General features: G+C 48.5%; 1 protein-coding gene across 1 annotated transcript; it reads right to left on the reverse strand.

Moving 5' to 3' along the window:
- Positions 1 to 6969: 6969 nt before the first annotated feature.
- Positions 6970 to 11664, reverse strand: LOC125548409 (probable GABA transporter 2). The gene is made up of 6 exons (XM_048712011.1): positions 11327 to 11664; positions 11012 to 11242; positions 10630 to 10727; positions 9221 to 9407; positions 8013 to 8143; positions 6970 to 7738 (listed from the first exon to the last, which is right to left on the reverse strand). Exons 1-6 carry the CDS (start codon positions 11454 to 11456, stop codon positions 7112 to 7114), a joined length of 1404 nt encoding a protein of 467 aa, XP_048567968.1. The 5' UTR covers positions 11457 to 11664; the 3' UTR covers positions 6970 to 7111.
- Positions 11665 to 12630: the final 966 nt, after the last annotated feature.

Genomic DNA, 12630 nt, shown 5'->3' on the forward strand with positions numbered 1-12630 from the left:
CGTTCAACGAGCAGGAAAATGGTTCTCTTCGTCCCTCGCCCTTGGTATCGACGCCGTTGCCGACATAATCGACAAGCTACCCTCTGACATGCCTTGCTATCATGACCATGCAAGATGTCACCGCTCCTCCTACTTTTATCCCACACTGTGGGCCCATAACCCACAGTTCCACAGGATCGAAACCTGACTCTCCTGTACACCCCCATTTTCCAAGGTTATTCCTCGCGCTTGACTTCGTATGTAATTCACGGGGTCACTAGCCTAGTAATATCTATTCTGGTATCAGACGCAATACTTATTCCCGTTGCTCTAGACCCCTTTCACACTTTGTTTCAGGCATCGAACGATTGCCTACCTGCTTGAAACTTCTCATGGTACCTCCTTACTTTACTCTCGATATTTTCTTAAGTTTCAGTTCGAGGGTTACTTTCCGCCACCTTCCCCGATGTTAGCTACCAGATAGTCTACCTTTCAGAGGTCCATTCTTCCGTTATACCCCCTTATTCTTTCGTAAGTACGACGGAGACCCTGAAGAAAGGATGCCTACTTCATCATGATGGCCTAACTAGAGAAATGAAGACATCAACATAATGGATTGACCTCTTCGAGAAAAGCAACCAAGACCGAGGAGATTCGTTAGGATTACCTAACCACACCCTTTCCCCCTTACTCCCGGTCCTAAATCTCGGGACGAGATTTCTGGTAGTGGAGGAGAATTGTGTGAAGGAAATATGCCCTAGAGGCAATAATAAAATTATTATTTATTTCCTTATATCATGATAAATGTTTATTATTCATGCTAGAATTGTATTAACCGGAAACATAATACATGTGTGAATACATAGACAAACAGAGTGTCACTAGTATGCCTCTACTTGACTAGCTCGTTGATCAAAGATGGTTATGTTTCCTAACCATGAACAAGGAGTTGTTATTTGATTAACGGGATCACATCATTAGGTGAATGATCTGATTGACATGACCCATTCCATTAGCTTAGCACCCGATCGTTTAGTATGTTGCTATTGCTTTCTTCATGACTTATACATGTTCCTATGACTATGAGATTATGCAACTCCCGTTTGCCGGAGGAACACTTTGTGTGCTACCAAACGTCACAACGTAAATGGGTGATTATAAAGTTGCTCTACAGGTGTCTCCAAAGGTACATGTTGGGTTGGCGTATTTCGAGATTAGGATTTGTCACTCCGATTGTCGGAGAGGTATCTCTGGGCCCTCTCGGTAATGCACATCACATAAGCCTTGCAAGCCTTGCAAGCATTGCAACTAATGAGTTAGTTGCGAGATGATGTATTACGGAATGAGTAAAGAGACTTGCCGGTAACGAGATTGAACTAGGTATTGAGATACCGACGATCGAATCTCGGGCAAGTAACATACCGATGACAAAGGGAACAACGTATGTTGTTATGCGGTCTGACCGATAAAGATCTTCGTAGAATATGTAGGAGCCAATATGAGCATCCAGGTTCCGCTATTGGTTATTGACCGGAGACGTGTCTCGGTCATGTCTACATTGTTCTCGAACCCGTAGGGTCCGCACGCTTAAGGTTTCGATGACAGTTATATTATGAGTTTATGAGTTTATGAGTTTTGATGTACCGAAGTTAGTTCGGAGTCCCGGATGTGATCATGGACATGACGAGGAGTCTCAAAATGGTCGAGACATAAAGATTGATATATTGGACGGCTATATTCGGACACCGGAAGTGTTCCGGGTGATTTCGGAGAAAACCGGAGAGCCGGAGGGTTACCGGAACCCCCCCCCCCCCGGGAGAAGTAATGGGCCATATGGGCCTTAGTCGAGAGAGAGAGAGGGGCTGCCAGAGGTGGGCAGCGCGCCTCCTCCCCCCTGGTCCGAATTGGACTAGGAGAGGGGGGGCGGCGCCCCCCTTTCCCTCTCCCTCCCCACTTCTTTCCCCCTCCTAGTAGGAGTCCTACTCCTACTAGGAGGACTCCTCCTCCTGGCGCGCCTATAGGGGCCGGCCGACCTCCTCCCCTTGCTCCTTTATATACGGGGGCAGAGGGGCACCCCTAGACACACAAGTTGATCCACGTGATCATATTCTTAGCCGTGTGCGGTGCCCCCTTCCACCATAGTCCTCGATAATATTGTAGCGGTGCTTAGGCGAAGCCCTGCGACAGTAGAACATCAAGATCGTCACCACGCCGTCGTGCTGACGGAACTCTTCCCCGACACTTTGCTGGATCGGAGTCCGGGGATCGTCATCGAGCTGAACGTGTGCTAAAACTCGGAGGTGCCGTAGTTTCGGTGCTTGATCACACTCCCCCCTCTCTTTGCTATGCATCACCATGATCTTGCGTGTGCGTAGGAAATTTTTTGATATTACTATGAAACCCAACATTGTGACGCCCGGATAATTAAGCTACAGTAATTCTCTGCTACTGATGCCACGTCACTTCGATTACTATCGCTAATCTCGTGTTAGTTCGAGACCGATTCAAATTCAAATTCAATTAAAGGCAAATAATAAAAGTTTTCAAATATTAAAACCAAATTGTTCGAGTCGTGCCAATTAATGCATAGGTGATTATAGTGAAGCACCATACTTTTATACAATGTTTAAATGCTATAAGATAACTAAAATAGTAGCAAAAACAATTAATTAAATACTTTTAAATAGTAAATAATTACACAACTATTTTAGATTAGGTAGCTAGTTAATGTGGCAGTGGCATATTTGGTAACATCAAATTAGGTGCCATTTTGGTATTTTGCTAAATCAAAAATAAAAGGAAACTAAGCTAAAACAGAAAGGAAATAAAATAAACAAAAGAAGAAAAAAGAAAATACAAAACTAGCAAAAAATAAAAAAAAGGAGAAAGAGAACCCACCCCCACTGGGCCGGTCGGCCCAATTGCTAGCCTGGTCGGCCCAGGCCGCCCCACTCCCTCCTACTACCCCCCTCACCCGGGGCAAACCCTAACCCACTACCCACGACCCCTCCACTCACCCACTCCCTCCCCGCATTCCCCTCGCCTCTGCCCCTGCCCCAGATCTGGATCGGGCCACGCCCCGACGCCATCGGTCGCCTCACCGTCGCCGCCGCCCGCCACCTCATCGCCATCGCCTCACCTCGCCCCGAGACCGCCGAACCTCTACGTCGCCCGAAGCCGTGCCCGCTCGACATCGCCGTGCGCCACCGCTGCCGCCCGGAGCTCGTGCCGCTCGTCCACTCGACGGAGCTGCCTCGCCGTCCTCTCCATCGTCGGCTCGTCCCCGTCCTCCTCAACCCCACTGCCACGAACCCTACGCCGCCCACGTGAGCTTCCCCCTCCTCCTCTCTTCCTCGCGCTCACGCCATGGTTCCTCCCCGCGGCTCCGCTGTTGCCGCCGTGGCCTCGCCACGCCCGCACTACCTGACCTCGCGCTGCTTGCGCCCACGTCGACCAACCGCTGCCGCCGCTGTCTTGTGTCGCAGCCGCCGCGCCCGCCCCGTGCCCCGTGTGCTCCAGGTCCGCCCGTGACCGCGCCGCCCTCCCCTCCTGCTCGCCGCTGCCCGTGTCGCCGCACCGGCGCCGCTCGCGCCCGCCTTTGCCCGTCGCGCCGCACCGCCCGACCGCATCGCCCTACTCGGCCCGCTGTCGGCTGGCCCCGCCGCGCGCGCTTCTCCTCCCCCTGCAAACCGCACCCTGTTCCGCCCACCGCCCCACGCCGGCGTTGTCGCGCCGCGGCCGCCCAGCCGGTGGCCTCGCCCCCCTTCACACCACCACCCCTCGCGCGACCCGGCCACCGCTCGCCTCCGCCTCCCCCGACGCGTCGCAGACCACACACCCGACGCCGGCGCCCCAGAGCACACGCGCCCGTGTGTGTTCGGGCGGGCACCCACGCCCAAACCCGCTAGGCTTCCTCTGGGCCTATGACAGTGGGGCCCCACCCCCCAGAACAAAAATGATTAAAAAAGGAGTTTTAAAATAAATAAATGAATAAATAAAATAATTAATTACTTAATTAACTTAATTAATCTTGATTAGATTAACCTAATTAACTTAACCTAATTAATCTATTAATTAAACCAATTAATTAGGTTAGTTAGTTGTCAGTCAATGACATGTGGGCCCCCTGTCCAGTTTGACTAGTCAAACTGTTGACTGGGTTGACCCGGTCCATGACAGGTGGGCCCTGTTTGACCCTATTGACCAGTCAATAGTTGACTGGTCAAATGCTGACTGGACCCCCCCTTGACCCCACCTGCCAGCCACACATACATTCTGTTGGGTACAATTCTGTGTACCCATAGCAATTTAAGATTTAATTTTCAAATTAAAACAATTTAGAAAATGATTTAAAATTTTTAAAATTAATATAAAATAAACCGTAGCTCGGATGAAAAAACTTTATACATGAAAGTTGCTCAGAACGACGAGATGAATCCGGATACGCAGCCCGTTCGTCCGCCACGCATCCCTAGCATAGCAAACACGCAACTTTCCCCCTCCGGCTCCTTTGCCCAAAAACGCAAAACACTGGGGATACTTTCTTGGATGTTTCCCCCCTTCACCGGTATCACCTCATACCGCGTTAGGGCACGCCTAGCATCACTCTTTGCTTTGCCATGCATCGTTGCGCATCTGTTTGCATTGTATTCATTGTTTCTTCCCCCTCTTCTCTCGCTAGACACCGAGGCCGACGCCGCTGCTACCCAGTACGACTACGGTGTTGACGACCACTCTCTCTTGCCAGAGCAACCAGGCAAGCCCCCCCCCCCTTGATCACCAGATATCGCCTACTCTCCTCTATACTGCTTGCATTAGAGTAGTGTAGCATGTTACTGCTTTTCGTTAATCCTATCCTGATGCATAGCATGTCATTGTTGCTACAACTGTTGATACCTTACCTGCAATCCTAAATGCTTAGTATAGGATGCTAGTTTATCATTAGTGGCCATACATTCTTGTCTGTCTGCCATGCTATACTATCGGGTCGTGATCACTCGGGAGTTGATCACGGGTATATACCTATACTTTATACATGATACATATGATGAATAAAGTCGGGTTGGCTCGAGGAGTACCCGCGAGTGATTCATGGATTGGGGGCTAAAAGGACCTTTGTCCCGACGGCCCTCTGGGTGGATCGTTGTGGCGGAGCGACAGGACAGGTTGAGACCACCTAGGAGAGAGGTGGGCCTGGCCCTGGTCGGCGTTCGCGGTGTCTTCAAGATAACACGTTTAACGAGATTTTGGTATTTGATCTGAGTCTGGCTACTGGCCTATACGCACTAACCATCTACGCGGGGATAGTTATGGGCACTCGACGTCATGGTATCAGCCGAAGCCTTCGTGACATCGCGACTGAGCGGCGCGCACCGGGTTGGACCGCGTAAAACTTCCTTTGTAATGGAGGTTGCTAGGTCTGCTCACCGGCCACGTTCGCAACGTGCAGGTGTGCAAAGGGCGATGGGCCCAGACCCCTGCGCCATAGGATTTAGACCGGCGTGCTGACCTCTCTGTTGGGCCTAGGTAGGGCTGCGACGTGTTGATCTTTCGAGGCCGGGCATGACCCAGGAAAGTGTGTCCGGTCAAATGGGATCGAGCGTGTTGGGTTATGTGGTGCACCCCTACAGGGAAGTTAATCTATTCGAATAGTTGTGATCTTCGGTAACAGGACGACTTGGAGTTGTACCTTGACCTTATGACAACTAGAACCGGATACTTAATAAAACACACCCTTCCAAGTGCCAGATACAACCGGTGATCGCTCTCTCACAGGGCGACGAGGGGAGGATCATCGGTTAGGATTATGCTACACAATGCTACTTGGTGGACTTACCTTCTGCTCTCTTCTACATGCTGCAAGATGGAGGTGGCCAGAAGCGTAGTCTTCGATAGGACTAGCTATCCCCCTCTTATTCCGGCTTTCTGCAGTTCAGTCCACATATGATACCCTTATTCCATTTGATACCAATGCATACATATGTAGTGTAGCTCCTTGCTTGCGAGTACTTTGGATGAGTACTCGCGGTTGCTTTGCTCCCTCTTTTCCCCCTTTCTATACTCGATTGCTGCGACCAGACGTTGGAGCCTAGGAGCCAGACGCCACCGTCGACGACGACTACTACTACTCGGGAGGTGCCTACTACTACGTGCAGCCCGCTGACGACGACCAGGAGTAGTTTAGGAGGATCCCAGGCAGGAGGCTTGCGCCTCTTTCGATCTGTATCCCAGTTTGTGCTAGCCTTCTTAAGGCAAACTTGTTTAACTTATGTCTGTACTCAGATATTGTTGCTTCCACTGACTCGTCTATGATCGGGCTCTTGTATTCGAGCCCTCGAGGCCCCTGGCATGTAATATGATGCTTGTATGACTTATTTTATTTGTAGAGTTGTGTTATGATATCTTCCCGTGAGTACCTGATCTTGATCGTACACGTTTGCACGTATGATTAATGTACGGTCGAATCGGGGGCGTCACAAATAATTTCTACAAATTTTTATCAGATTTACAGAGAAAAAAATATCTACATCTAGAAGATCAAATACATGTCATTAGATATATCAAATAATGTGTAGTGCATATAGTCTTTTTGTAACACACTGCTTTTACGGAATCTTTGGAATGAGAGAAATTGACGTCTCTTTCAACATGAGAGCCTGCCTGTTCAACGGCTTTGTAACATTATCTCTGATGAAATCTGCCTCCTTAAGGAGGCATGGGAATAGTGCATGTGTAGTTAGTTTTGGCTAAGCTAAGACCTTCTCAACCTCAAGCCTTCCTTTTCCTCTTTGATTTTTTGGGGGTTTTGCCCTTGTACTGTACTTCCCCCTTCCTATAATGAAAAGGCAGAGCACCTGCCATTCCACTAAAAAAATATCGCAAAACATATTTTCATATTTTATATGTTTAGTATTAGTATAGTGGATATGGGTACACTACATTACTACATTATGTAACGAAGGGGTACTATTGTGGTGTACACTCGACGGATGCATGCGTGCTTACGTGTAAATTAATAGCTATGTAAAAGGGGAGGTACAAAGCTTAATTACCTAGCTATACGCCTATGCCTCAAGAAATCAGGGGACTACTAAGCACCCAACAAACTAGACTCTACATAGATGTGCGTTCTTCAGTCGACTACGTTGTTGCTGAAGAGTTTAAACTGGCCGGCGTCTAGCACGAGCTTCCGTATAGAGGCGAAGGCGCCGATGGCCCCGATGCCTGTGAAGACGACCATGATGACCGTGTTGGCGATGTACAGCGTGGACCTCCTCGGCGGCGCAAGCGCGATGTTGTACATGATGACGGGGAGGACAAAGTCGAGCGGGATGAACCCCACGGCGCCGACCACGCCGACAATGTCGCCAAAGAAGGGCAGCATCGCGGCCATGAGCGCGCAGAAGGCCAGGTAGAGCGTCCGCAGCAGCAGCCGCGGCACCAGGTTCCGGCGCGAGAACTTGCCCTGTGTCACGTCCGCTGAGTTCTTCTCCATGATCTCGTATGCCACCTGGGAGTACACGAGCCCAATGGCTAGGAGCTGGAGGAGGACGAAGAGAACAGCGAGGCCCAGCAGCCAGGTCGGCGCGAGGGCCGGCCCTGAGTCCGGCATGAGGCTCTTGAGGACGTTGGACTGGACCTGGCTGCCGAACGCCCAGTAGCCGGTGATGGACGGGAGATAGAAGGTGAAGCCTATGACGGAGTAGCACATCACCAGAGCCTTCATCATCTTCCCGGCGGCCGGCGGCGCCAAGGTAGCCTGCAAATCCGAGTTCAAAAATAGGCCCACTATGAGGTTTGTATGATAGGCCTGTAATGCCCCATTCAAATTTGATTCTGTCTGTAATGCAGACTCGATGAAGAAAGAGCCCGGCGCCACATGATAATTACATGGCCCAGTATGCTTGGCGTCATCCACACAGTTTGGGCCTTTTAGTTAATTTCCAGACACACAGATATATGCAATGTAACAACGGAATCTGTACTGATTTCAGGGGAGGTGGGGGGGCTGCTGACAAGAATTGATCATATACCTGGATTTCAGGCAGAATGCCATTGCCGAAAACAGATGCCAGGATGGAAATGGAGAGGAAGGCATTGAAGGTCTGCTCTGACTTGGATGAGCTTAGAGAGTAGTCCTTGGCTGGAGCGTTTTTCGACAAACCTGTCAAGAATGGTAACAAGTTAAATACCGTATGGCAGAGCACAAAAACCTGAAATGGACTATGCCTGCATGAACATAGTTTTCCTACTTGTACATACGATTATATTCTTCTTTTGTTATGGAACTTCGCCACAAACTAAATTAGAATTTCTGACAGAGAGATGCTTGATAAGTTTATAACAACGAGTATTTTAACTCAATTGTGGGCCAAAAGAATCCAGCAGACAAATTCGGTTTTACTTTGGAATTGATCACATCAATATCTCGACCCCGTTGTTTGGTTTGTGCCTAAAATCGGAATCATTGTTATGAACTAACATAAATTTGATGTATGCTGTAATCGACCCGTGGTAAATAAGTCTTACTGGAAAGAAAAATATTCAGATAAATCTAGAATGTCTTCTTGTCTACCGAGTTCTGAAATAGAGCTGAATGGTGACAAAATCGTCAATTTAAGTACAATAATTTGTAATTGGTGACTAATGGAGGATTCATCACGACAACCACAAAAGCAAACACTTTCTTAGGTGTCATTTAGTTTCAGTCACATGCTTCAATTGTTGGAAAGGGCCATTGTAGTTCTCAATAGTGAAAACCGCAAATCACTGAACACACTGATTACTATCATGTGCCTACTGAGGCACTATTGATCACTTTACAGACTAATCTGGGTTTTGCGAACACAGAAGAGTCTGGGTTAGTTTGTAATGCTACGGCTGCTGGGGAATCGGTGCTACCTTAACAACCACTAATGCGTTTTGTAGAAGAATGTCACAGCTAATGACTCCCTGGTGCTGTGGTGTCGACGTGTCTTTGCATATGAGTTTATTCCAATGGCGTACATCAAAGAATCACTGCAAAGATATAGCTGTAAAGAGCAGTTTCTATAAGGAACTAGCTTATACATCTATGAAGTACCATGAAAGATTATGGCATCTGATTCCTCTGATATGCCAGCCTAAGTGTTTCAGGAATCTAGTTCCTAAATCTTCAACATATAATAATTCTCTTAAATCTTATGAGAAACGTATCAGGAATGGACAGGAGGTGTAGTAAGGAGAGCTCACGCAATAATACCTGCACGAATACAAGCAGCAGACACAAGGATGGTGTAGCCCAAGCTTAGGAGTAGTGAGACCAAGTTGATGTGCCGCAGCGAGTGGAACGATGGTAGTTGGGAGAGGAAGGCCAGCACCACAGCCACGATGATGATGAAGTGGTACAGTTTTAGGGGACCATTGGGAGCAAGGCTCGAGTACATTATCTGTTTGGCCACAATAATGATCAGCTAATGAAAATAATGATATGAGCAGAGAACAGAAAGCATTTTTTTAGTTAATATCTATGACAACGGACATAAGGCTGTTCACCCAACTTTACTGGTTGTACATATTAGTGCCAATTATCTTTGGTTGTAAAAAATGTAGAAACTAGCAAGTCAGCCAGTGAAATCCTTCCTATCCAAGAAAGAATATAATTCAATTTGTTGCCAATTAATTTCTGTTCTAATCTATTTACAACAAATTGGTAGTCTTGTCTTGAATTTGATGCATATACTGAAATATTCAGACTTCAAGTCAAGAGACATGAAAAGATTTGAAATATCTCCTTCCCCTGTAGCATTTAAATGTCAGAAAAAGGTATTGTAATCTTGACAGAGAGGCATAAATAGTGCGCAATTCAGAGGTAGCACACAACTATATATTTATATATGTTCAAAACTTTCCAAAGCCAGGAGCCCAGGACAAGAAGCACATGAAAATGACAGATGAACTACTTCATTTGCTGTTTTACTGTTGTGAACACTGGTTTCGGACATATTATCAACATCAGGACATTTGAACCAAATGAGTGGGAAACCATGTGTTCCCATGGTTCAACAAAACTGCTAAACGATCAATCATAGTGTCTCTACGGTTCAGACTTCAGAATAATGACATCGGATATGCAAGATACTGCTACTGGGACATACTGCTGCATACTTGCGCACACACCCACGAGCAATGCCAATCAAACATTACTTGCATGTCTGGAATCCTGCCATGCACTGGCGTCAAGGAGCAGCTTTCTTACTAATGTCAACTCAGCACTGAGTATCCCTTATCAAACTAGTGTCAGCGTGCTTTTTTTCTTCCGAAAAGACTAGTGTCTGCGTGCTGATTAAGTAGTTACGGCAATCCTGAAGCAACAACACATTAGAGTCTGAAATTAGGCCAGAATATGCAGCGCCTTATGCTGCATGAGTGCGTATGGCAGTATGACAAAGCCACGCAAGAATGAAATGAATGACCTTGTACATTTGGGACCGCAACCCTCTCCTCTGTGGGTATTCCTAGTTTGCAGAGTATTATAGGCAACTCCAACTATTTATGTCCACAACGAAGACGACATGAAACTAACTACAGAACAGCAAACAAAGCATACATAACAGGCTAATGAAATTTACAGTTAAATTCAGTAGTTCTTGGAGGCTACGCAGGGCTCACCTCGATGCAATCGGCCGCCAGCAAGATGGAACCGATGCTAACGCCTGTGTTGATGGCCGTCTGCACAATCACCACGAAGTAAAACATCCACCCGGAGCCTGCACACCAAACACATCTCCCAAAAAACGAATCATAATTAATCACACATCTCTCTCTCCCAGCACAAATTCACCAAGACACGCATCCAGATTAATGGGAGGACTATCGCACGACAGCAAAAGCACAGTGGTACTGTTCATGCCGTACTGCCGTGCACACAAACGCAATCTCAGAAGATGGGTCGGGACGCATCGTCTGTCACTCGTAGTGGGCGTCAGGGCATTGCGGCGAACACATGGAGGAGATGTATGGTGTGGAGGAGGTCGGCGCGCGGGTTAATTACCGAGGACGTCGGTGGCGAGCTCGCGGAAGCGGATGTGCCTGCGGCCGCGCGCCTCGCAGTGGTCGAGCACGCGGGACATGAGGGAGTACTCGTAGAAGGTGACGGCGGCGATGAGGGAGAGCGTGGTGATGCCGAGAGCCCAGCCCATCCCCCGCAGCGCGTACGGCAGCGTCAACACCGTCGGCCCCACGATCGCCGTCGTCAGGTGGAAACCCGCGTGCCACCACGTCCCTGCCATGAGCGATTAAAATCGAATCAGCAGGTCCCCGCATTGCCGGAGAAGCGCGGGAGGGCGGGGCGGGGTAGGCCGGGTACCTTTGGACTCGAGCACGAAGGCGGCGCCGGCATCGGCGTCGGCTCCGGGGGCGGGCTTGTGCGCGTCGTTGCCTGCCGCGGCCACGATCGCCGGGCCGCCGGCCTCGGCGTCGAACGCGGCAGGCGCCATGGCCTGGAGCTCGGCTGTCGCTAGTGGTTACGGCGGTGATATATACGTAGACACGACGGACACACAGGGTGGGACGGTCCCTATGTACTACTGTAGGAGTAAATCTAATTAGCCGGTTAATTAATACAGTAGGATCTCGTTACGGCCTAATCACCGTGCCGCACACGAACACGGTCGGCAGTAACTCGCGGCCGTGGCGTGGGGTCTCCGTTCTGTGGAGTGCACGAAGTCCAACGGTGCCGCCGGCCGGTATTTATGCTGCTACGGGGCCGCGCGCCGGGATGTTAAGTTTTGTAGGTGGTCACACACACGACAGCAGAGTCGTCATATGTTTTGTCCTACGCAATTATATGAACCAGATGACCCGTTCCGTTATTGGCCTAAAGATCAACTGTACTAGCTAGCAAGTTAAGTAAGCTATATATGGACAACATGTTTAAGAAATGGACACCAAGGCATGCTAAGAAACATGGATGTGAGCATCTACACACAGGCTTAGCAAATCTGATCCCCTAAACATCCAGGGTCAGTGTCCTGTGTGTCTGTTTTGAGCCCTTATTTATTCATGCATGCAATCATGCTTTTCATTTTCTCGCTTATATGTTCAATCACTTGCATGTGATGGGTGGAAAATGAAAAGAGAGAAAATAAAAAGAGAAAATGTAATCCAGAGTGGGCTGCGTCCTATGTGACGAACATGCGCGTCCGAGAGCCCTCATATTCTCACGTTATCAATACGAGAGTTTGCGGAACAACCCGCACGTATAGCGATGATATAATGGGTCCGATTGGATCACTTTTGGCGCGGGAAAAATCTGGTGTCAACGTTATTCTGGGTGATGAGAACTCACTCCTAAGGAGTATTCCGTCAAGGACCATCATATGACCACATGCCGAGCAAAGCAACGCCAAATAGGACGAATCAAGCAAGGCACCCCGTGATCAATCGCATTGTGTCTAGCCAGACAATGATGGATATCATGACACCGAGAGGGCCCAAAAAATGTCTCTCCATTGTCGGAGGAGCAAATCCCAGTCTTGAGCTATCTAGTTCCTTGTCGTACTTTTTCGATAAATTCATAAAATGTCGTTATGATCACCCTATTATGGTTGACGTTTGACAAACTACAAAGTGCATCATTTGGTATGAAGCAACTCGATACTGTTATGGTCT

Source organism: Triticum urartu, chromosome 3, assembly GCF_003073215.2.
Source record: "Triticum urartu cultivar G1812 chromosome 3, Tu2.1, whole genome shotgun sequence".
NCBI classification, from domain to species: domain Eukaryota; kingdom Viridiplantae; phylum Streptophyta; class Magnoliopsida; order Poales; family Poaceae; genus Triticum; species Triticum urartu.

What these genes read in the sequence shown, in the direction of transcription:
- LOC125548409 (XM_048712011.1), bottom strand. Translation starts at nt 11,456, where the DNA reads ATGGCGCCTGCCGCGTTCGACGCCGAGGCCGGCGGCCCGGCGATCGTG. An exon ending in CTTCGTGCTCGAGTCCAAAG is followed by an intron (nt 11,243 to 11,326) that starts GTACCCGGCCTA and finishes CGCTCATGGCAG; the next exon opens with GGACGTGGTGGCACGCGGGT. An exon ending in GCTCGCCACCGACGTCCTCG is followed by an intron (nt 10,728 to 11,011) that starts GTAATTAACCCG and finishes TTTGGTGTGCAG; the next exon opens with GCTCCGGGTGGATGTTTTAC.